Raw genomic sequence first — 24,935 nt, forward strand, 5'->3', positions numbered from 1 at the left:
GTGCACCACCATGCCTGGTCTAAGAACATGTCCTGCATCTGTGCTTCTCTGGCACTGGGTATACAGTTTCCTATTCCAAACAGCTCCAATATCTTGGGCTGGAGGATATTTCAGACAGTAAAGTGCTTGTTGACAAGCCTAAGGATCTAAGTTTGATCCCCAGAACGGATGTTTTTTAAAAATCCAGGCATGATGGGATGGTGCATGCTTGTAATCCCAAGTCTGGGGAGACAGAAATAGCAGGGTCCTTGGGGTTTGCTGGCCAGTCAGCCTCATCAGTTGGTGAGCCCCTGGGCTGGTGAGAGACTGTCCGAAAAACAAAACAAAACAAAAGTAGTGCCTAAGGAAAGACACATAAAGTTGTCTTCCGACCCCCTATATACACACATGGACATGTACAAATATAAACACAGGGCTGGAGAGATGGCTGAGAGGTTAAGAACACTGACTGCTTTTCCAGAGGTCCTGAGTTCAATTCCCAGCACCCACATGGTGGCTCACAACCATCTGTAATGAGATCTGGCACCCTCTTCTGTATACATAATAAATAAATAAATCTTTAAAAAAAACCAAATAAAACAAAAAAAACAAAAACAAAAAACAAAAACAAATATGAACACATACCCCCACACCTCATAAACACAATGTGTCAATACCAATCAACATCAGTACCTATCTATCTATCTATCTATCTATCTATCTATCTATCTATCTATCTACTATCTATCTATCCATTGATCTATCCATCCATCCATCCATCCATCCATCCATCCATCTATCCATCTATCCATCTACCTATCTAATCTTCTAGTTTTGGGAGTCAGAAATTCAAAGTGTTTTTCATAAAGCTCGAACTAAACTGTCAGGAGATCTATGTTCCTGTCAGAAGCTCAGTGTGGAACTTTCCTCCTCGACTTGCCTTTCCCAGCTTGTTTAGACCACTTGCATTTCTTGGCTCATGTGCCCTTCCTTTATCTTCAAAGTCGGTCGTGCCACGTCCTCGAGCACCTCTGCTGCTGAGTCTGACACCCTCTTCCATTATCTTTTTTTTCCCTTGCTCCTTCTCCCACCCTCCCTGTCATAAGGACCCCTGTGAACACACTGGGCCAATCTGGACAAAAGAGAACTTCCTCATCTCAGAAGCCTTACTTCAACCACCAGAAAATCCCTTTCTGCTGGGTGCAGCAGCAGCAGCAGCAGCACCATCTGGGAGTGGGGGTGTGGACCACTCTCAGGACCACAATCCTCACTACCACATTAGGAATGAAAGAACAGCAGGCCGAACCCGTGGACTTCCTTCCAGGGCTTCTGCTCATCATGTGGCTTTACCTAATGGGTCTCATACTGAAAAATACTTCTCTGGACCCCATGGAAATCCCAAGGATGTTTGATTCTGCAGTGGGCATTTCCAAATGGTGGTGGCGGTTTAGCAGCTTTGACTCAGTGACAAGGGCAATTCAAGACAAGGGTGAGTATCCCAGGACAGCTCTTGATCTTTGCTTCTTTGTCCCATATTAATTATAGGCATCTTAAAGTGTGTTGTTTTACCAATACCTGTGTTTTATTAATTGTTTATGCCATGAAGCAACACAGTAAGAACCTTTCGTGTGTCTGGGTTTCCAGAGAAGTACAGTAGGTGGAGTGAGCACTAGGGGGATCCACTGGTACCTAGATTGGGTATCAGTGGTGGAGAAGTCGGAAGTTCAGAGTCCCGGCTTTGGCGTTTCACTTCTTTGCTTCTCACTGGTAAGGGAGGGTGGACCTTGTTGACTCCTAACTGTTTATAGGCTTGTGTATGGTGAGATTAAAACTCTTGGTACTGGAGAGTTGGCTTAGCAGTTAAGAGTACCTATTATCCTTGCAGAGAGATTCAGTCCCTAGCACCCACATGGCAGTTCACAACCATCTGCAACTCAGTTCCAGGGGATCTGACACCATCTTCTGGCCTCTGTGGGCCCCCCACACATGGTGCACATACACACATGCAGTCAAAACACTTAAAACACACACATCTAAAGACCTCTAAAAAACTGTCCTTGTTCCCCTGTGAGCAGGCAGGCTTTCCTTTTTTTTTTTTTAATTTTATTTTTTATTATTTTTTTTTTATTTTACAATACAATTCAGTTCTACATATCAGCCACGGATTCCTTTGTTCTCCTCCCTCCCACCCCCTCCCCTCCCCCCCAGCCTACCCCCTATTCCCACCTCCTCCAGGGCAAAGCCTCCCCCGAGGACTGAGATCAACCTGGTAGACTCAGTCCAGGTAGGTCCAGTCCCCTCCTCCCAGGCCCAGCCAAGCGATCCTGCATGAGCCCCAGGTTTCAAACAGCCAACTCATGCCATGAGCATAGGACCCGGTCCCACTGCCTGGATGCCTCCCAAACAGATCAAGCCAATCAACTGTCTCACACATTCAGAGGGCCTGATCCAGTTGGGGGCCCCTCAGCCATTGGTTCATAGTTCATGTGTTTCCATTCATTTGGCTATTTGTCCCTGTGCTTTATCCAACCTCAGTCTCAACAATTCTCGCTCATATAAACCCTCCTCTTTCTTGCTAATTGGAATCCCGGAGCTCCACCTGGGGCCTAGCCATGGATCTCTGCATCCAGATCCCTCAGTCATTGGATGGGGTTTCTAGCATGACAATTAGGGTGTTTGGCCATCCCATCACCAGAGTAGGTCAGTTCGGGCTGTCTCTCGACCATTGCCAGCAGTCTATTGTGGGGGTATCTTTGTGGATTTCTGTGGGCCTCTCTAGCACTTTGCTTCTTCCTATTCTCATGTGGTCTTCATTTACCATGGTCTCCTATTCCTTGTTCTCCCTCTCTGTTGTTGATCCAGCTGGGATCTCCCACTCCCCCAAGCTCTCTTTCCCTCACCCCTCGCCCCTCACCACCCCCACTCATGTCCAGGCTGTTCATGTAGATCTCATCCATTTCTCTGTCATTGGGACATCCCCGTGTCTTTCTTGGGATGCTTTCCTTTTGAAGGCTGTTGTGGACAACGTTGTTTCTGAGATTGAGACACTGGCCTAGGAAGGGCCGAGGATCTCTCCCAAGGTTTCTACTCTGTGTGGAAGTGATGTAACAAGACATTTTGGTTTCTTGATTACAAATTGAAACTTCTTTTAAAAAGTTTAAGATTATAATCAGTTCAAAGACGATTGCCAAAACAACTTGTACTTTTTTAAAAAGGCCATCTGTTCATATTAAAACAGCTCCACAACTATTTTAACCATAATTTGAGTAAGAGTGACTTCAAAAGCTCACATTCTGTGTTTTTACGTCAAAAACCAAGGTTCAAGAAATCTTACCTGGTGTATTTTTCAGCTTCTCACTACTATACCAAAATGCCTGAGACAACAAGCTTATAAAGAGAAAAGGTTTATCCTGGCTTCAGTTTTGGAAGTTTCAATCCATGATCAGTTGACTCTTGTGCTTCATGTCATAGTGTGTGGTAGAGCAAGGCATCAAGGAAGGGGTGGGGGTGGAGGGAAAGGAAGGGAAGGAGGGAGGGAGTGAAGGAAAGAGAGAGAGAGAGAGAGAGAGAGAGAGAGAGAGAGAGAGAGAGAGAGAGAGAGGATTCCCACAGTTCCTTGGAGGGTATGCCCAATTATCCAAAGCTTCTCAAGGGCTTCCAGAACCTTCCATTAGTAACAACCTAAAAGAAACATGCCTTCAGGACATGAGCCTTTGGAAGACATTTCAGAGCCAAACTGTAGCACCTTCCCTAGATATGCTTGATAGTTGTTTAAAATATTTTGTGAAATGGCCAGGTGGTGGTGGCACATGCCTTTAATCCCAGCGCTCAGGAGGCAGAGCCAGGCGGATCTCTGTGAGTTCGAGGCCAGCCTGGTCTACAGAGCGAGATCCAAGACAGGCACCAAAACTACACAAAGAAACCCTGTCTCAAAAAACCCAAATAAATAAATAAAGAAAGAAATATTTTGTGAAATGCAAGAATTGAGATAAAAAGAATCCTCAGAGAAAATAATAGGAAAAGGCCAGAATGAAGTATTTACATATGACCATATATTTGCATTTTTTAGCAAGGACTTTACTTATATTATCTCACTTAATCCTACACCAACACTAGGAGGTAGGAATCAGCTCCACTGAGTTGAAACCCAGTGGGTTAGGCCACTTGTTAGTAGAAAACCTAAACTCAAACATCAACCTGCTTGATTCCAAAATCTGTGCCCTTAAGCTCCTGAAAACACTATCCCAGAAAACACGATTAACAATGGAGAAAAGGATTGGCTTGGTTTAGTTTTTTTTATTATAAGTAGGAGTTCCAGAATGGCAAAATGATGCATTAGTAACGTAGAGAATGAATGACTGAGTGAGACTGAAGGGCGTTGGGTCTGTTTGCTGCCGTCTAGGAAGCGAATGCACAGAGTATGACTAAGGTTCTGGGGCTGGGGAGAAAGGCTGTGGGGGAAGGATGGGGTGGGCGAAGTGCGTGAGGCTGAGGGATGACTTAACCTCCTGTCACAGCAGTTAAGCTGGGGGTCGTGTAGCAGTGGATAATGGAGGCGGGCACAAAGCCTGGAGCAAGCTGGGATTACCAAGGAGCCAGGGAGCCTCTGGATAGGAGTCAAGTGTGGGTCCAGAGAAATTTCTGTGTGCTAAGGCCAGGCGGGCCAAAGTGCCAACCAGTCAGCACCTCCCTCTGCCTGCGGGGCACCAGAATCCAGCAAGCTTGTCGGTCAGAAGTTTTGCTCTGCCAGCAGCTGGGCACACAAACCCTGGACTAGAGTTGGCCACAGGAGTGACATACAAGCATGGAGTAGATTCCTTATGAGCAGGCTTGCACAGCATCTCCATATGTGATTTGGAAGATAACATACTGGAACAGTTAGTTGTTGGTTACTTTGTTTTCATAAGTGAGGCAAAAATCTATGTATGTTTTGCCTCATTACATAGCTTGTATTTAGCTGGTTGTCAAGGTGATGGTTCCATTTCAATATAATCTTGAGATCTTCATCAGTCTTAAAGGATATCTAAGATATTAAAGGACTATTCTAACTGAAAGGGACTAAGGTCTAGCAGTTATTAAATAACACACATAAACAGGAAATAATTCAGAGGAAAGATCTGTATTTTTTTGTAAGTCTGGAGCCAGTCTTCCTTAGTTTTAAACTCTGGGAAAGCCTCCATGCATCCAAGAACCTAGGAACAATACCCGATGAATTGCTTAGTGTATTTCAGAAGTGAAGAAACCATCTAACTCCTTCTCCACAGTGAAAACCAGCTGCAGAGCAGCTAGCTCCGTGGTAGAGAGTGTGTGGTAGCACACTGAGGCCCCAGATTCCACTCCCAACACAAAAGAGAAAGAGGAGGAAAGGGGAGGAAGACAGGAAGCAGAGTGGGGTAAGGAGGAGGGAGAGAGGAGAGAAAGAGGATGGGGAGGAAGAGAGGAGGGGCCTAGGGGTGGGGAGGAAGAGGAGTAGGAACTGGAGGCTGCCTGGAGAAGAGATGTGGGGAGGATGGAGAATCACCAGCGAAGGTCGGATCAGCCCTGCAGCCGCCTGTCTCCATGCAGACGCTGGTCCAAAAGGGGACTTCTTCAGCTGCCTGCAGTCTGTGGGCACCAGCTGCAGATGAGGAACTGAGCTAAATGCCAGGTTCTTAAATGCTGCATGTGGGAGCATCTGAAACAGATCTTAGTCACTTGGACTCTGCCTCAAACACCCACATAACAGAGACGGACCCCAGTGCTTAAGAGAAGAGAAGAGCAGCTGCATACCTCCGGAGACTTGGTTGTTTGAACCCATGCTCCCTCACCCTTCTCACTTCAGAAGTGGGGTTTCCACCCCAAATCTGAACACTGAGAACATGTACTTCTCTAGATACGGAGGATATGAGCTAACTGCAGTTTTCAATAGCTTTTTGAAAGGAATACTGCACTCAATTACTTCCCAGTTTCATTTCCAAGCATCCTCCTGCCCCAAATCTGGGAATTTATAAAATCCCACCAGATGTTGACAGAGTGAATTGTTTAATATTGATAAAATTCAGCAACAGAAAGTTCATATGTGGTTTTTGGTTGCCCTGAGACAACAGGTTCCCATTCGTTTCTCACCACTGTGGGAAAACGTAAAGCATAAAACTCGAGAGAGATAAAAACCTTTCTGAGGAAATACTTCTTTATTATCCTGATAGCAAACACATACCAAATTTACCATCTTAAGTGTTTCCAGTGTATGCTGTGTGTAGCATTAGGTACATGCACACAAAATTCTAGAATGTTTTTATTGGCAGAAATGAAACTCCAGAGCCATTAAGCACTCCCAGCCCCTGGCAATGGCCATTCCATAAGCTTTCTATGGCTTTGCTTCTATCTATCTCATAGGTATATATCTATTTAGAGGCCTTGTATGAACAGAACCACATAGTATTTGTATTACTTGTATTTTTGTGACTGGTTTATTTCATTTGCATATTTTCTTCAAGGTTTATTCATGTTGCATACAACAGTCTTTGATTTGCTTTTTTATTTTTATTTTTAACAGAGTCTCATGCACCCCAGGCTAGTCTCAACCTTCCTATGTAGTTGAGGACACCTTGAACTTCTAATCTTCCTTCCTCCAACCCGTGCCACCATGCCCCGTTTATGTGGTGCTGGGGAATCAAACCCAGGGCTTGTGTATGCTGGGCAAGTAGTCAGCCAAATGAGCAACATCCCCGTTTTTTTGTTGTTGCTGTTGTTATATTCTGGGTATCGAACACTCCGTTGACTATACATCCCATGTTTTGTTTATTCATTCACCCATCAATGCCTTTGACAGATGATTGGGTTGTTTCCATTTCTCAGCTACTTGTGAACATTTGCTGCTATGAATGTAGACGTTCTAGGAAATAGTGATTTCTTAAGCTGCCCCAGGGAAGAGTAGGTACACGTGAGGCCTCACCGAGGAGTAGGGGCGGTGGAAGATGCTCACGATGCTTTACAAAATCACCAACATCTCCAACTATGTCAAGACCTCAAAGAATGTCGCTGGCCACATCTTCAGTGTATATGCTCATTTCCTTCAAAAAACAAAACAAATTATTTTAAACAAAATTGTTCTCCTCTTGGACTGGCTGACAGTGTTTAGTATGAAATGAAATATTCTGAAGTACATATTGCAAAGGATGTAGAAATGTTACACTTATTAAAATCTTTCAAACTATCAAATTTGGCCCATCCATTTATTAGTAAACTAAACTAGTTCCATGGGAAGATAAATAAAAACTAGTTTCTGTTGAACATTTGGTTTGTAATCAATATTAATTCATGACCATCCTAAACTGGATGTTAACATCATCTTATTTCAAAGTCATTTGGATCCTATTAAATATCTTGAGCCAATTATCATCTCATTGTTATACCAGTTTTATTACAGATTTTTTTTAAACTCCTGGGCTTCCCACTGGATACTTCCCTATCCCCTGGAAAAATGGAAATGAAGACATGTGGAGAACAGTGGCTGCAGTTAATGCTGTTTCTTTTCTGCCTGAAGTAATAATGGTAGAAAGGTTTAAAAGTATTTGCAAATGTGTGTGATTCTTTCCCATCAGCAAGCTTTCTTTCCTTATTGCTGCTCCAAAGGATAAAGAGAGAGCAGACTAAACTATGAATTAAGAAGATCCTGGAACATTGTTAGACCCCTCCATCATATGAATATTATGCATACTTCATTCCTGTCTAAGGGACTGTGAGGCAGAAAGGATGAGTAAAACATCTGGGTAGAAAAAAACTAGTTTACCTAGAGATGCACTTTGGAAACCATGAATTTTTGTCTTCTTGTAGTGGTTATCAGAGAGACCACAGAAATTTCATAATATAAATTTCCCTATAAGAAATACCATTCCAAACCAGGTATATAAACGGTAATCTCAGCTCTTGGGAGGCTGAGGCAGAAGAATGGCTATAAATCTGAGGCCAGTCACAACCCAAACCAAAGTAAACAAAACGGCCACCACATTCTTCACTGACACATACAACATGGGGATTTTTATTTCTTTGAATTCATTTTCAATTATTTCTAGTTTTCATTTTTCTTAAGATCATCGAATCAACTCCGAGCAGATTAACATCAGAGATCCAGGAATCAATCACCGCAAGAGTTTATGGTGCAGTAGTCGACCAAGTTCCTGCATGTGTTAATCTTCACGGGGAAAAATGGAGATGCTTGTTGGACTACACAAAGAGAGCAGCCACTGAGAGAAAAATGGAAGGCTGCCAGGTGCAGAAACACGCTGTCCAGAAAAATCACTGATTGTAAAGATCATCCTCTCTCCTTATATAAGCGGCCAGATGTTGTTGAACTCAAGTTTTTAAAAAAGCTCATGAGTCATAGAGAGCAGCACAGCTTAGCAGCTCCATCAGCTAAAGCACGTTGTGATATGTGTGATAAGCAACTTGTAAAATGAGGAGAATTAATTCTGCAGCAAACAGTTTTGGAATTCCAAGGACTCTTTAAGTTATAAATGTGGATGATATTGAGAGCGAATGTTGGGTAAGTGAATGAGAACTGTGTACACAGTGTAGGATCAAAAAACAAACACACACCTAAACTTAGGACCAATTGATCTAAAATACTCTGGAAGATATTTGGCTTTTGATAATCCTATGTAGCTGTTGATAGTCCTAGCTGCCTTTTATTATCAAGTGTGTATAGGTGTGCCAGAGTTTATTTCTGTCCATGGTTCACGGGAGTAGGGGGCGGGGAGGCAGACAACGGGAGTATGAGGCAGCTGGTCGGTCACCTTGCCTACACAGCTAGGAAGCCAAGAGCCGTGGATGTTCTACTCTGCTTGCTTCCTTCCTTATATTCAGTGCAGGACTCTCATGTAAGGGACAGTGTCATCCACGTCCAGTATGGATCTTCCTTTTTCAGTTAAACCATCTAGAAACACCTCACAGACAATCCCGGAGTTTTATTTTCTAGGAAGTCCTAAACTTAGTCAGGGTTAATTATCGAAGTGGATATCTACACACATATTTTAGAGATAAGAAAAATGCCTTTGACCTTTGTCCATTCAGGAATCTTGATAGTTAAAGAGAGTTGAAAGGACTTTGGGAGGTCTAGACTGGCTTTAAAAATGCAGCAGCGTACCAGTCCACATGGAGAGGAGGCTGAAACGTGGTTTACCAGAAGGAAAGATGTCTAAGCTATGACGGCTGGCTAGGCCTGTAGGTGGGAGAGAACGTTAGACAGGAAATGGTTCAATGTATTAACCACCGCATAACAGGGCCTTAAAGGAGAGGCTTCCCTTTAAAACCTGGAGGAGAACTTCATTTAAGGCAAGAAGAAAGAGACAGAGCTTGCCATGAGAGGGAGGGCATAGAGCCTGAGGAGGCTCTTCAGAGATAGGGTCAAGGGATCTTCGGAGAAACCCCCTGAGCAAATATCAGACTTTTATAAGATTTTGTTGAGCTGATAGGAGGTTTCATATCTCGTTGTTTAGTTCAATATAGCATATGCTACCCAGAGCAGGAAAGGGCCAGGTAGTATAAATTAAGAGCTATGGAGTCACAGCACAGACTGTGTCTCAATGTTCCGTTACAGACAGAGCTGCAGGGATGTATGACCTGATGTCTTAAAGGAGCAGGCTCCCTCTGGCCATCACTTCTACAACGCCCACCTCATGCATCATGCTGTTCCCCAGGGCTCCTTTCAGAAAAGCGTGTGTGTGTGTGTGTGTGTGTGTGTGTGTGTGTGTGTGTGTGACACACATGTGCTGAGGCTAGAAGCCAGGCCCTTGTATGTAGTAGACAAGCACTCTGACACTGAGCTGTGATTGTAGCCCTAGGTCTTATCTTTTAGTATCTTACAGGACAGAGAATGGAGATGAATGTCCTCCTTATATCAGAATAAATCCAGGTTACCATATCTTTCTTTCCAGTGGCAATCAAGACTCTTTCTGCTTGACTCTCAAGAGTCAGCCTTTCCCCTGGAACATAAGCTGATACCCCAAAGTTCTACCATCCCTAAGATCTCCTTGGGGTTTCTTTATTCCTCTTTAAAGAGCTTTTACTTCACCTCACCATTTTCTGTCCTTCTCTGTCTTCTTACTTATTATTTATGATACTGGGAACTGACCATAGGGCTTCTAACATATTATCCCAGTGCTGAGCTATAGCTTTATAATTCTCATTTGAGAAAGGGTCTTATTAAGTTGCCCAGGTAGGCCCTGGACTTGGGATCATCTTGTCTATGCTACCCTGCCCAGCTTCCTCTGTAGTTTTAAAATCTGTTGTTGCTATGGTACTGATGATATGATAGAAAGTCAAGTTTGTTCTTAGGTCAAGAGAACAAACCACCCTTATTACCCCATATTATTCAATCAACAAGTATTTGTCAAAGCTTTTTAGCATGGTTGTGGGAGATTTCAATGTTATTTCTGTCTCAAGATGGATGCGTATACTGCGTGGGTGGGAATGAAATATGAAATTTGTTTCTTTTTCTAAATTTAAAAACCAGACGTAAAGACTTACTAACATTTAACACGTGGCTGCCATGGGAGCCGTCACCTGGCCCTGTGCAAGTTGTCACATGTCAAGTCTAGTCTTCAAGGTAACTTGAGGGCAAAAAGGGGATTCTACGATGTGGATGGAACGACAGTTCAGGGCGTGTACCATACAGTATGCTTCTGAGCAAACTGACTTGGGATGACACTGTCTAGTTTATTTTCTCTAACAGCTTAAGATATTTTAGATTTATTTTGTGTATGAGTGTTTTGCCTGCATACATATCTGTGTACCGCACACATGCCTACTTCTCACAGATGTCAGAAGAGGGCTTTGGATCCCCTGGAACTGGAGTTATAAATGGTTGTGAGCCTCCATGGTGAGCCTGAGGCATGGTTCTTCTACAATCTGCTGTGTTACACCTGTGACAGAGTCCTCTGAGGACACCGAAGAACTTGCACAGACATCCTGAAGTTGTGTGGGACAAACCGTTTTCTAGGTTATTGTTGGATATTATTCACATGGCAGAACCAACTTCCTTGTTAAAATAAGGAAGGTCTGGGGTTGTGTTTGTTTCTGTTTTTCCACGTAACCATCCGTTGATGTTAGATTAGGTAGCACCAAAGAGCTTCCATTGTGGAACCATGCTGATCAGTACTCAGCAGCCTGTTGTTTTAAAAATGTCTTTTAGCTGGTTTGGTGGTTACTGTTTCCGAGAATAAGATTCTAAGCCCAATCGTTTTATACCACTTCCATTAGATGATGGATTGCTGCCGTCACAGCCAACCCTTATAACTTTGTGAGTTAGATAGCACCTGGCTCATGATGGGCAGCTCAGGTTGCGTGGTCCCTTAGTGGCTCGTTGTGAAATGTTTAGTTTCCACTAAGGCTACCTTTGAAAGGAAGAACAGTCGTCTGTACACGACAGTAGATCCTTGATCCAAAATTCCAAAGGCTGCCTCTGTGACTCAACTTTAGGGCCCTGCCAATGGTTCCAAACTGCATCCTTATCTACCGTAGATGCCTCAGGTACCATCGGGTCTGCAGGAATGTATGGACCAAGGAGTAGAGCAGCCTGCACAGCAGCCTGGGCCTGTTCTAGAGCCTTCTATTCCAGGTCCCACTTAAAACTAGTAGCTTTCTGAGCCGTTTGGTACATGGGCTGGAGTAACACACCCAGAAGAGAGTATGCTGCTTATGGGAGCTAAATAGGCCCGCTAACCATTGTGCTTCCTTCCTGGTTGGTGGTGGGAGGGGCAGATGAAATAACTTAGAAGGAAAATCTCTGCATGCCCCACACTCCTAGAAATTTTACTGAGGTAGAAGCCCTTGAATTTTGCTTTTGAATTTAGTTCCCATTGTTCATGCAAATCTCATATCTACATATTTTTATATGCAATCACTGTGCTGGATAGTTTTATTAACTTGATGAAAGCTAAAGTCATTTGAGAGGAGGTAACCTTAATTAAGAAATTGCCTCCATAAGATTGGGATGTAGGCAGGCCTGTAGGGCGTTTTCTTAATTAGTGATTGATGGGGGAGAGCCCAGACCATTGTGAGTAATACCATCCCTGGGCTGGTGGTCCTGGGTTCTGTAAGAAAGTAGGCTGAGCAAGCCATGTGGAGCAAGTCAGCCAGCAGCACTCCTCCATGGCCTCTGCATCAGCTCCCGCCTCCAGGATCCTGCCCTGTGTGAATTTCTGCCCTCACTGCCTTTGATGATGGACTGTTACATGGAACTGTGAGTGAAGTAAACACTTTCTTCCCCAAGTTGCTTTGGGTCATGGTGTTCCATCGCAGCAATAGTAACCCTAACTAAGACAATCAATCTCTCTCTCTCTCTCTCTCTCTCTCTCTCTCTCTCTCTCTCTCTCTCTCTCTCTCTCTCACACACACACACACACACACTTGTTTCATTTTTGTTGCTGTGATAAAATACCCTGACAAAAAGAAACTTAGGGGCGAAATGGGTTTATTTTAGCTCACTATTCCAGGCCATAGTCCATCACTGCAGGGAAGTCACAGAGGCAAATGATGGAGATAGCTGCTCATAGCACATCCACCCTCAAGAACAAACAGAAACAAATGCATACATATAAACATGGCTGGGAGACGGCTCGGTGGGTGAAGACCTCAGTTAGAATCCCCAGAATCACACAACAGCTGTACACATAACACAAACATCCACGATTTCGGCTCTCTTAGTAGGAGATTGGAAGTGGAGACAGGAGAAACCCTAGAAGCATGTGGACAGGCTAGCCTGGCATCCACAGTGGAAAACAAAAACACCTGCTTTAAAACAAGGTGGGAGGTGAGGACTGATATCCAAAGTTGTCCTCTGATCCCCACACACATATGCCTGCATTCACATACAAATTCATGCACACATGCACATTTTATACCATGCGTGCACACACACACATACACACACACACACAAAGAACACGCATAAGTAGATATGTTTTTACCCACACATTTTAACCGCTGAATAATCAACTTCTTCATTGATCTTATTAATAGGAAATGCACAGGATATATGTCTTAGTTAGGGTTTCTATTGTTATGAAAAGACACCATAACCATGGCAACTCCCCCCTCACACCCCACCCACCCAGAGACAGGTTTCTCTGTGTAGCCTTGGCTGTCCTGGAACTCACTCTGTAGACCAGGCTGGCCTCAAACTCACAAAGATCTGCCTGCCTCTGCCTCCTGAGTACTTGGATTAAAGGCGTGCACCACCATCGCCCTGCTGACCTCGGCAACTCTTGTAAAGGAAAACATTTAATTGGGGCTGGCTTACAGTTTCAGAGATGTAGTTCATTATCATCATGGAGAGAACATGGCAGCCTGCAGGCAGACATGGTGCTGGAGAAGAAGCTCAGAGTTCTACATCTTGATCGGCAGACAACAGAAAGAGACTGTGCCACACTAGCCCTGGCTTGAGCATATGAGATCTCAAAGCCTGCCCCTAGTGACATACCTACTCCAACAAGGCCACACCTCCTAACAGTGCCACTTCCTATGAACCAAGCATTCAAACACATGAGTCTATGGGGTCCATATCTATTCAAACCACCACGGCATATAACTTTCCTGAGGGGGCTGACTTTCCAAAAGTAGTCACAGCAACATATCCATTTGATCTTATAATATGTCACTATTCTTCTATCAGGTTGTGGTAGTCTTCCTTCTTTTGTAACTCCAAACTTTAAAAAAAAAGAATGTAGTAGAAGTGAATCTGCCATATAAAATCCAATGTAGGCCCACCCCTTATCTTTATAACATAGCTGCCATGTTTTGAGGAAGCCTGGGCCTTAGAGAAAGGTACACGGGAGATACTCTCAGCTAAGGTTCCAGCTGAGAGCCAACAGTGACACATAAACATTCAGGTCAGGGCGTTTATGTGACTTTCTATGAGAAGAGAAATGTCCCATGTCTGCCCTGCCCATTGTGGTATCACATGCCATATCAGATTACTGAGCAATGGTGGTGTAGCTAGCCTGAACGAGGATGTGCATCCCATCTTTTATTTAGCGTTAACTTAATCTTGAGCAGTTAATGGTTGCCTTACTGGGCAGTTTAGTGTTGAAGCTCTCAAAATTTAGGTCTTCTGTCTGAAGCGTCAGACCTCATGGAACAGAGGTACCCAGACCATGCCCCTCCCAGACACAAGATATGCCAAATAAATACCTATTGTTGGTTTAAGCTCCTCGGCCTGGAGAAGTTTTGTTACAAAGCATCCTAGTAAGGGTTCTACTGCTATGATGAAACACCATGACCAAAAACAAGTTGGGGAGGAAAGAGTTTATTTGGCTTATGCTTCTACATCACTGTCCATCATTGAAGGAAGTCAAGACAGGAACTCAAACAGGGCAGGAACCTGGAGGCAGGAACTGATACAGAGACCATGGAGGAGTGCTACTGACTGGCTTGCTCAGCCCACTTTCTTATAGAACCCAGGACCACAGCCCAGGGATGGCACCGCCCACCCACCGTGGTCTGGGTCCTCCCATCAAACACTAAATAAGAAAATGCCCTACAGCTGGATCTTGTGGAGGCATTTTCTCAATTGAGGTTCTGACCTCTCAGCTCATTGACATAAAACTAGCCACCACACAAAGCAATAAACAACTGATCCCCTCTCTCTGGATTATGTTACTCTCTGTAGCAAACAAACAAGCAAACAACAAAAAAGCACAAGCGTCTTCCCTGCCCTTTCTAATTTTTTTTCTTTATTGGGGTTAAGCCCTACTGCGGTACATCACAACCCCACGCCCTATCTATTGAAAATTGCCACCATCTGTCTCTTCTGACCCGGGTTTCTCAAGTGAACCTTCTGCACTCAACCTTCTTCACTTACAGTGACGTCTACTCAACACTCACCAGGCTCTCCTTAAAAAGTGAGGCCGTGGAGCCATGCGGTAGATCCCAACATTTGGGAGACAGAGGTAGGCAGATCTCTGAGTTCAAGGCCAGCCTGGTCTACGTAGTGAGTTCCAGGGATACACAGAGAAACCCTGTCTCGACCCCCCCCCCATCCCCAAATGAGGCCATGGTGACATGATTTCAGGTTTGCTTCCCCCGCTTTGAAAATGTAGGATTCTGCCCCAACTTTTTATGTCTACATGTCTTCATATTTGCCTTTCATTTCTGAGGGAAGTCTGCTCTGGTGGGAAAAGCCATCCACTTCCAGCTGGGAAACCGCATACATCAAGAACAACTCAACCAACCCAACTTTGAATAGGTAAGAAAAAGACGCCTTTTCGGTCAAAGCAACCACTTCTGGGGCCACCGCAACCATTAGCAAGGATCCTGGCTGGGTGAGCGTGGAGTCCGACCAGCCCAGTGTCCTCAGCAGGCTCAGGCAGCGCAGACAGCCTGCACCTCAGCAGTGCTCCTTCCTGTCTGCTCCGAGCTTCCTCCACATGTCCATCAACAGTCCTGTCCCATGATCCTCTGGGCATAGTGTCTGCAGTGCATGAAGCCTCCGGAGCGTGGCTTTTGTGACTGGTATGGACTGTCTTTCCACAGTTCCTGCCTCTCCCCACACTGCACACCCCATCGGGTCCTGATGTGTAACTGCTTGTACCACAGCTTTGTCATGCCCACAGGTGCTGTCGTGCTGTGTAAAAGAGGAGAGTACCTTCTCTACTCAGGGTTCGGATGCAACCCTGAAGTCTGACTGCGGCCAGGTGAACGTGCAGGCTCCCTCAAGAGCATCCTTTTCTCATCCTTTCATACTTCTGCACGAGGTCACGGTTACCCCTTCTGCAATCCCCTCCTTCCCTCCTGGAACCAGCCGGTCCTCCCATCTTGGGATCCGAAGGGATTTCATGAATAGCAAATTAAGTAAAATTCTCAAATGTTGAATTTTCCAAATTAGACAGTTGGGCGGAGAGTGTAGCTAAGGGTTTTTAGAATGCATTATTTCTATTCCAAAGGGAGGGAGTAGCTCCCTGATGCCTCATTGGGACGCTCTCATTGGAAGATGTAAATGTCTACCACAGGAGCTGAGCTGGTCTGACAGGTTGTTTTCACTGTTTTAAAATACCAGAAACATGGCAACCCATCAAAGACAGCCAAAGAACACAGGGAGACCCTCTATCTGCACGTCACACTTGAGTACGAAACTGAAACTCTAATAAATTCCAGCCAGCTTTTAACTAGGCATTTTAATTTGTTTGGAAAACCCCAAGGTATTACTAATTTTATTGTTTAAAGAGTCTAAAATTTCTAATATAACACATATACTTCTCTACCCACTCTCTTTTGCTTTTGTGGTGTTGGGGCTGTGTGTGGCAGGAAAGGGTCCCACTATGGAGACACATTTCCAGCCCTACTCCAAGTCTGTGGTAGTTAGTGTTGTCACCTTGACAGAATCTAGAATCATCTTAGAGATGGGCCTCAGGGCATGCCTGTGGGGTATTATCTTGATTACATTAAATGATGTGGGACACTCATCTTAATTGTGGGTGGGGTCATTTTCTGACCAGGGGGTCTTGGACTGTATAAAATGATACAAGTGAGCTGAGCACTTTCATGCATTCCTCTTTCTGTTTCTTGAGTATGGATGAATGCTGTGTGACAGCTCCTTCCAGCTCCTGCCGCCACAACTGATTTCCCTGACAGGTCGGACTGCAGCCTGGAATGGGGAACTACAATCTTTTCTCCCTTAAGTTGCTCTTGTCATGGTTTCACAACAGAAAAGTAACCAAGCTAGTCCCTCACAAATGCTAAATAAACACACAGATTTGTTGCTAATTGGATTTTATGTTTTTGGAGTGGTGTGAGTAAGCTCAGCAGTATCAAACCCCAGTCAGAGTTTTGCAAGAGAAAAAGAAATGATGTTTTCCCCAAGATGACAGTCTTTCATATCAGCGTCAAAATAGTCTGATACAAAAAAAATGCAGAAATGTACTTACTGTTTTTTTTCTTTTTGATGCATAAATATACAAGCCGTCACAATTTTGAGATAGATCAATTTTCTTTCTAATCTGAACAAACACAATCCCCACAAATGATAATGATGTTTTCTTAAAATGCAAGATTTTTAAGAAAACATTTCTAAGCTGCATACTTCATGGACAAATTTCTATTCAAAACCAAGTGCGTGTCTATTTTTCTAGGCCTTTGGGTAGAAATATGGCATAGTGGGAAAGTGTCTATAAAATGTAAGTTTTATGAATGCAGTCCTACACAATTATTAATCAGTAACTTGGGTATGGAACAAAGCCAGAAGTGACTCCCTTTGTGACTTCCGCCTTTGGGGAATCTGGTCATAGTCTGTTTTCTTCTCTGGCTGAGACAGAGATATGCAGGGAAATCTTTCTTCACAAGTGAAATTCCTTGTTCTTACAAAGCAAGTCTGGGGAGGAAAACGGAAAAGCAGCAGATGGCTCCTGGCTTGATGTTTACTTATCTTAGTGCATGTTTTGGATTTAATCCAGGCTGACCATGGGATAGGTACACACAGTCATGTTTTTAGGCTACTGGTTCACACGCATTTCAATGACTAAAAGTATATGAGGGGTAAGCAGTTGTGAAACATGTCTTTTTTTATTATATCATTAGTTTAAAGGACTCTACAATATAGCAATACGCCACAGACGGTTCCGAATCAAACAAAGGCTGTTTAGTTATTTATCTTGCATTTGCTCCTTTTAGGAGGCAAGATACCCAACACTGTGGACTCTTGAGCTTATTTTTAATTAAAATCCCTACAAATTAGGAAATGTCACATATGATGGTGCTAATAGGTGTGTGTGTGTGTGTGTGTGTGTGTGTGTGTGTGTGTGTGTGGTGTTATGGACAAAAACTTCTGTATGTGTGAATGCTTCCTCTGGCACCCTGGATTGTGTGAGAAGTCATGTAAGGACATTTAGCTAAATAATTCAACTTCTGCTCATGTTTAGGACAATATTTAACTCTCTTATTCTTCCATGCAAATAAGAGGAAAAATTTACACTTGCTTAGTGCTGATTTTTTGAAAACAGCCTCTGCCTCTCAATCCCACCATTTGCCCACGTCCCACGTGGATAAAAGGATTCCGCTCAGGAGGGCGGGCCATGCTGCCATTGTGTTTTTTCTAATTAAAATGCAGAGTATTAAACACAGTTGAGTACATCCATGCACATACGACATGCTGTCATCACACACAGGAAGCGAAGCTCCAGAGCGCACAGTGAAGGCTCATTTCATAACATCATTAAGGTCCATTGTACCCGCACTTCTGAAAGGCTTTGTCAAAGCAGTTAATAACGGCCTGTCAGGAGAGGGCAAACAGACAGACGCTCACGTGAGGCTGTCCTTTCGCTCCTGGATTAGCAAGGGAACTTAGCTATGTTCTTAACTATACAGGCTCAGGGCTAAAGCTAAGGGACTGTAGGTTCTGATTACTGTAAAATGTTCTATATAATAAAAAGTCTAGCACTAAAGGAGTTAAGTGAACAATATTTGAGTCCTTGGGTGGGAGTATCCCTGGGAAGAGCCATTGAGCATGATGACATACCAAAGCAGAAGGTGTATTCGGGAGCAGGACGGTGGGAGGGATTTGGGGGATCAGAAGTTTAATTTGGAATGAGTCAAAGGCAGGCATAGTCTTCTCTTCCTGAAGAACCTTCGGTGTTTACATTATAATCTCTGGGGGTTGGGGGAAAAAAGAGCCCATTTTAAAAAAATCTTTTATACCCGGCCGAGTGAAGACAGCTACGGAGACGGACTTTACACTCTGGCTTCCTGAGCAGAAGAATCATGTTATCTGAGAAAGAGGATTTTTGCTTCATCATATTCGGTATTTTTCTTTCCCATGTTCATTGATCACACATATGTGCTGAAACAAGAGAGGGTGAAAAGGTGTCAGGGTTTTATTTTTAGTTTAAAAATCCAGCAATAATGCGTTCGATGCCTTTATGGCATTTTCAACAGGTGTGTTTTGTGGTACCCTTCCCCCGTCAGCATCAGTTGCATACAAAACACGAGGCAGACAAGGTGTGATTTGGTAATAGCAGCCTGACAGCTTGTGATCAATCACTGTTCATCTAAACTCGTGTGTGTTTATATGGGCTGGAGACCCATTCAATGCTTGACAAAAGGTTCTCTGGTGATTTAGCTTTGGGCTCTAGTCAGGATCTGGTAGAAATGTTGAGGCCACAGTCCGGTTGTCCCTGGTGGAGACAGTTTTCCGTTGGTAAAATGACAACAGCTTGATTGAAAAGAGAGAGAGAAAAAAAATACTGGGAAACACAATCTACACCCGTGGAGCCTCTTTTGGATAGCAAGAAATGGGTTAGGATCGTGAAAAGGCTGAGCAGTGAAGGCATGGGAAAGGGGGCCATCCTAGAGACTGCAGCCTGCTGTATTAAGGATGCACTAGGCATTGCTACTAGAGAGCTTATATACCCAAACCCTCAGTCTTGGTAGCATTTGGCTTTCTAATTTCTAATAGTGAGACATTATATATATATATACATATATATATAATATATATAGTAGTGAGTGGTTGGTTTCTTTGGATAAGATGCCCTCCTCCAGATCACTTAGGGTTAATTGGGGTCACACCATTGAGTACCATGCTGGAGGTCTGTTTCTCTGTGCTGACACAACTCCTTCCAATGTCACTGTAATCCCAAGCAGTCAGTTATCAGACACAGACATGAAGTGTATAGACTATTGGCTGCTTGTGGTGACTGGTTGGGCATCGTCAATGACTATAGAGAAAACTGGTGTAGGGCCGTCGTTCTGCTTCCCACTTCTCAGTACAAAATACAGATATGCATGACATGTTTTCATCATCCTGATACCTACCTTGAAGGGTACTGGAAGGATTGGAAGAATTTCCTGCATCTCCCAAAGTGTTCCCATCACAAAGTACAGCTACATTTTACTACTGTTTTTAGTAGTTTGTTAAATTGATGCTAGTATTGAGGTGTTAGGCAAAGAGGATTAGGGTTTTGTATGCAACACTTACATTTAGGTCTCGGAAGTACTCGTTGTAGTCTAAGGCATAGCCCACCACAAAGACATCTGGGATCTCAAATCCAGCATCTTAGCAGAAAGGGACAAGGAAGAAAGTTTAGAGCATGCAGGCATACTATTGCCATATGCTGCTATGGCACTTACATGGTGAGCAGAAGTGAGAAGTAGTGTGTAGGACAAGCCCAGTGAGTGCCTGGACCAGAATGATAGCTTGGGGACACAAGGCAAACAGGAAAGCGTGTATGAGGAATGGGTCTGTAGTGTACAGAGTCGAGAAAGTGTTCAGGAGGTCCCGTGGACAACGAGAAGTGCGTGTATGTTAGCCATGTGGCTTTGTTCACAGCAAGTGGTATGTCATGCCATAATGCCTAAGGAGATGCTCTTAAAAGCGCAAAGGACCATTCAAACAGAAAGCATCATGGCACTGCCATCCATAACCAGGTGTACCGGCTGCAGCAAGCAATTCTCCCACTGTGTCACTGGACTCAGCCGGCTGAAGGACTGGAAAGCAAGACACCTGGGAGACAAGAGGGAAGGAAAGGGGCTTGTTCAGCTTGAAGGGGAGACTGCTGAGGGTTCTTTCTGTGCCAATCTGTGCATCTACACGGCCGGGGATCCTAATTAGCTCTTTATCGCTAATGGGAGTGGACTGAGAGGAAATGGATACAAATGCAGCGCAAGGTACTTGGGTTCAGCAAAAGAAGGGGGTTGAGAGGAAGACGATGTCTATTAAGAAACAGACAATGGGAGTAGGGGGTGGGGGCTGGAGAGATGGTTCAGCAGTTAAGAGCACTGGCTGGCTGCTCTTCCTCAGGACCCCGGTTCAATTCCCAGCAACCACATGGCAGCTCACAACTGTCTGTAATTCCAGTTCCAAGGGATCTGACACCTTCACACCAATGCACATAAAATAAAGTTAAATAAATTATTTTTAAAAAGAAAAGAAACTGACAACAGTTCTCTCCCGGAGATCTTCAGGCAGGATAAATGTGTGGCCCAATGGTTTTCAATCTTGCTTCAGTCTGTTGGAATCTTGTCAGTTCATTTATTATAGTACAATAGAAGAGAGACATGGATGCCTAGTTATATGAAACTGCCCTTTGGTCCAGCCTGTGGACTAGGAGCACAGACAGTGATCTCACAATTTAGGGTTTGTTTGTTTGTTTCTGTTGTTGTTTTCTCTGGAGACATTGTTTAGACCTTGGCTGTCTTGGAACTCCCTCTGTAGACCAGGCTGGCCTCCAGCTCAGGCTGGCCTATCTCAGCCTCCCAAATGCTGGGATTAAGGGCATGTGCCACCACCACCCAGCCCATCATTTTTATCTCTATGACCTGATATACTTTCAGTTTACAGAAAGTACTAGAAATAAAGGATCAGTTTTCTAGGGACCTGAATTATGGGGTCACTAAGTAGGTAGCCTGTTTGATTCCTTGAGCTTGCTCTTTCTAGGAAGAATAATCCAAGAGGAGCTGTGGACAGTGGTGCATGTCTGTAATCTCAGTGCTTGGGAAGCTGAGCCAGGAGGCTTTTAAGTTCATTACCAACCCAGGCTACACAGACAGGCCCTGTCTAAACAAAGAGAAACAAATTCAAAGAAGGGAAGCAAGGGCAGAGGAAAAGACATTCAGCATTTGAGCACATAACAAAGAGTCAAAGACGCTCAAAAAATGCTGTCTTGGAATGCACTCCAGAAAGGAGAACCAGATTCTGAGCTAGCTAACACAACAGAATTAGATTCTGGGGAACCCTACTTGAACAGCAGTGGACTTTCCAGAGAGCAATGTAGTCCCTACAACAGGAGTGGCAATCCAGACTGTGAAAACTGAAGCCCCAAACCATGGCTTTGGTTGAATATTGTGATGCTATGGAGTAAGAAATCAATGAGTCAGTGGGGCTGTCAGGAGCCAGAGGAGCCCATCACTCACTGCTGAGTGCAGGTCCTGCAGTGTGTGTGAATGTTGTGACCTGAAGCAGACTGCCTGGGCTCATGACTAGCCCTCTTCATATGGTTATATGACCCTGGCATTTAAGCTACTTAAGCTTGTGACATTCCATTTCTTCATCTGTTAAATGGGTACAACAATAGCAGCTGTTGTGAAGACTATATTAGCTAACCCCTGTACGCCTGTAAGAACCTGGCCTGGCACATCAGAGCTTCTTACAGTGCTAGTGGCTATTGTTTAAAAGTGTGTGTGTGTGTGTGGGGGTGCTGGGGAGCTAGGACACTTCTTGGCAAGTGCTCCAGCACAGAGTCACACTCCCACCCTAGCTGCTCTTATTTTATGTTGTTGTTATAAAATAACACAAGAAATTCATAACAAATTGAATTTGGTTTTGCTTTCTTGTATCTTCTCGAGACGAGGTCTCAGGATATCCTTGAACTCATGATCCTCTTGCAGGCTCCTCAGTGCTAGGATTATGAGCACATGTCATCATGCCTGCCCTTAACTGGGTACATTTTTTTGTTTTGTTTGTTTTTAAGATTTTATTTTTATCTTCTCTCTCTCTCTCTCTCTCTCTCTCTCTCTCTCTCTCTCTCTCTCTCTCTCTCTGTGTGTGTGTGTGTGTGTGTGTGTGTGTGTGTGTGTGTGCAAGTAGCGTTAGAGCCCAGACACACCCGATCCCCATGAAAATGGAGTGACATGGCTGTGAGTTGCCTTGTATAAATGCTGGAGTAGAACCTGGATCCCCTGCAAGAGCAGTATGTTTTTAACTGATGGGCCATCCCTCCAGCCCCATGGTTTCAATTAACAAAATTTCCTCAAAAAATTTCTGCTTAATAACCCCACATAATGATATTGACATACAGACCAGATACAAGGCCAGTAATCAATAGGAACAGGCCATGGACTCTAGCTATCTGCCCAGAGGTGACCTGGTGTGCAGTTAGGAATCCTGCAAAGGACATACCTGTTTACAATGAAGAGACCCTGGCTCATGACCCCTCCATACTACTACTTTGTTTAATGTTTTTTTTTTCATCTTGCTAATGAGAACTGGAGCCAAATTATCCTAGGGGCTTTAGAGCAAATGCAAGCTAGAGAATTTTAGCTGAAGTCTGCCTTACGCAAGATAAAAAAAAAAAAAAAAAGAAAGTCACCGCTTGTTTAGAATAATAAATAATTCAGTGGCTTGTTTGTCCCTCCTGGTATCAGAGCCAATCTTACTATGAGGAGGACAGCAAGGTAGCCGGGACAAGGAAAGTCCCCAGAGCACATGTCTGAGTCAAGTGTGAAGACAGCACCCTGAGAGCTCTGCTTGCTCACGTTCTGTGTGTGTTCCTGAATTTTTGTTGGAGGTAGCAGGGAGACTAATGAATGTGCAGGGTCTGGAAGGAGGTAGGATAATCCCTCTAAAGCTTTGGGGTGCCTCTTTGATTGGTGGAAATGGCTGCCAGTCAGGGATCCTGAATGTCTGAACTAATCTTAGAGGAGTAGGTCTATCTCCACCCTAAAACAGACAACTGCATACAGTGTAACAGTAGAAGTATCCAACACACCAGGGGAACACCTGTAATCCCAGGACTCAGGAGCTGGAACAGAAGGGTACATGCCTATTTAAGGCCAGCCTGGGCTACAAAGCTGAGTTGTATAGTAGCCTGGACTGAGTTACATACCAGGGAGGTTTTTTAAAAATACAACAAACAGCCGGGCAGTGGTGGCACACGCCTTTAATCCCAGCACTCGGGAGGCAGAGCCAGGCGGATCTCTGTGAGTTCGAGGCCAGCCTGGGCTACCAAGTGAGTTCCAGGAAAGGTGCAAAGCTACACAGAGAAACCCTGTCTCGAAAAAAGAAAAAAAAATACAACAAACAAACAAAATTTAAAAAAAATCCAATACATACAATGGAGTTGTTGTGAAAGATGCAAACACAAAGATGTGGACCCTCAAGAAGCCCTAGCCTCCATCACAAGGTGGTGGAGACAAAGAATTTGCAGGACTATTAGTCTCACATGGAATGCCAAAATGAAACACCAACACCAGAAAACCACCCCAAACCCTGAACCACTTACAGTCAGGTCTGAAGCTGTCACTTCGGGCTGTTCTCTTCACCAACAAACTGCCATTAAAAACAACAAACAAACAAACAACCCAACATTTAACAACTCCAATGAATTGGGATGTGAATTGCCTAGAGAATTAAACACCGTTGAGCTGCGTACCCTCCCCCCAAGCCTGTGGCTCATCATGGCAGCCTGCTCTAACTCCTGCCTTTGTGGCTACAGCGTGGCATCCCTGTGCTGGATAAAAGGAAGCGTGCTGAGTAACTGCTGAGGATTCGCCCAGCTGCTCACAGAAGCATGTGGAGAAGGGCTCCTGTTAAGGGTCTTCCTCTCCCCTTTCTCTCTCAGGCTAGCAATCAGATGAGCTATTTGTCAGCATGGTCAAACCACAGCATCCCAGGTTCAGGGCCAATGGCTTGGGACAGCACAGCGTTCTGTGAGAGAACGCTCTTTGGTCTTGTTTGGAAGGACAGAGCACTGTACTGTGGTGTCTGACTCACCTGGCTACCTTAACCATGTTGGGTTTGTATTTCTCGATGCTGCTGAGCAGTGCTCTCATGGTCCTCCCAGTTCCAACAACGTCCTTTGCAAAAAGCAGAAAGTTCAAAAAAGCAATTTGCACATATACAAATGCTGGGCAACATAACGCTCTTTACATTTGCAGAGCTATTCCTTATTAATACAATGTACATTAATTTCAAATACCAACCAACAGGAGTTAACATAGGAAGCAGAATCAGTTATGTGTTCATGGGCATATTATTTGGAAGCTGGAGATTATGCTGGTGAATATTCTGTTTTTGCATCCTTTGGCTGTGTTGAAGGATTCAGTTCAGCCTCGGGAAAGCATGTGAGCCCTTCCTCATTGAGTGTACCCGGACTCTTGTATGCACAGTCAGGAACTAAATTTGGCCTGGAGGTTACATTTCACAATACAAGAGACACATGAATTTTCATGGACATGGGATGTACGTCTGAATACACTGAAAGGATAAACAC

General features: G+C 44.1%; 1 protein-coding gene across 1 annotated transcript in view; it reads right to left on the reverse strand.

Moving 5' to 3' along the window:
* Positions 1-17,529: 17,529 nt before the first annotated feature.
* Positions 17,530-24,935, reverse strand: part of Prtfdc1 (phosphoribosyl transferase domain containing 1) — a 101,158-nt gene continuing 93,752 nt past the window's right edge. The window contains exons 6-9 of the mRNA XM_059263673.1: positions 24,437-24,519; positions 23,946-23,992; positions 19,925-20,001; positions 17,530-18,787 (exon numbers count right to left, since the gene is read on the reverse strand). Of these exons, the coding sequence (XP_059119656.1) occupies positions 18,740-18,787; positions 19,925-20,001; positions 23,946-23,992; positions 24,437-24,519 (255 nt within the window). The 3' untranslated portion in view covers positions 17,530-18,739. The remainder of the gene's footprint in view (positions 18,788-19,924; positions 20,002-23,945; positions 23,993-24,436; positions 24,520-24,935) is intronic.

The sequence above is a fragment of the Peromyscus eremicus genome, chromosome 5 (assembly GCF_949786415.1).
Source record: "Peromyscus eremicus chromosome 5, PerEre_H2_v1, whole genome shotgun sequence".
NCBI classification, from domain to species: Eukaryota; Metazoa; Chordata; class Mammalia; order Rodentia; family Cricetidae; genus Peromyscus; species Peromyscus eremicus.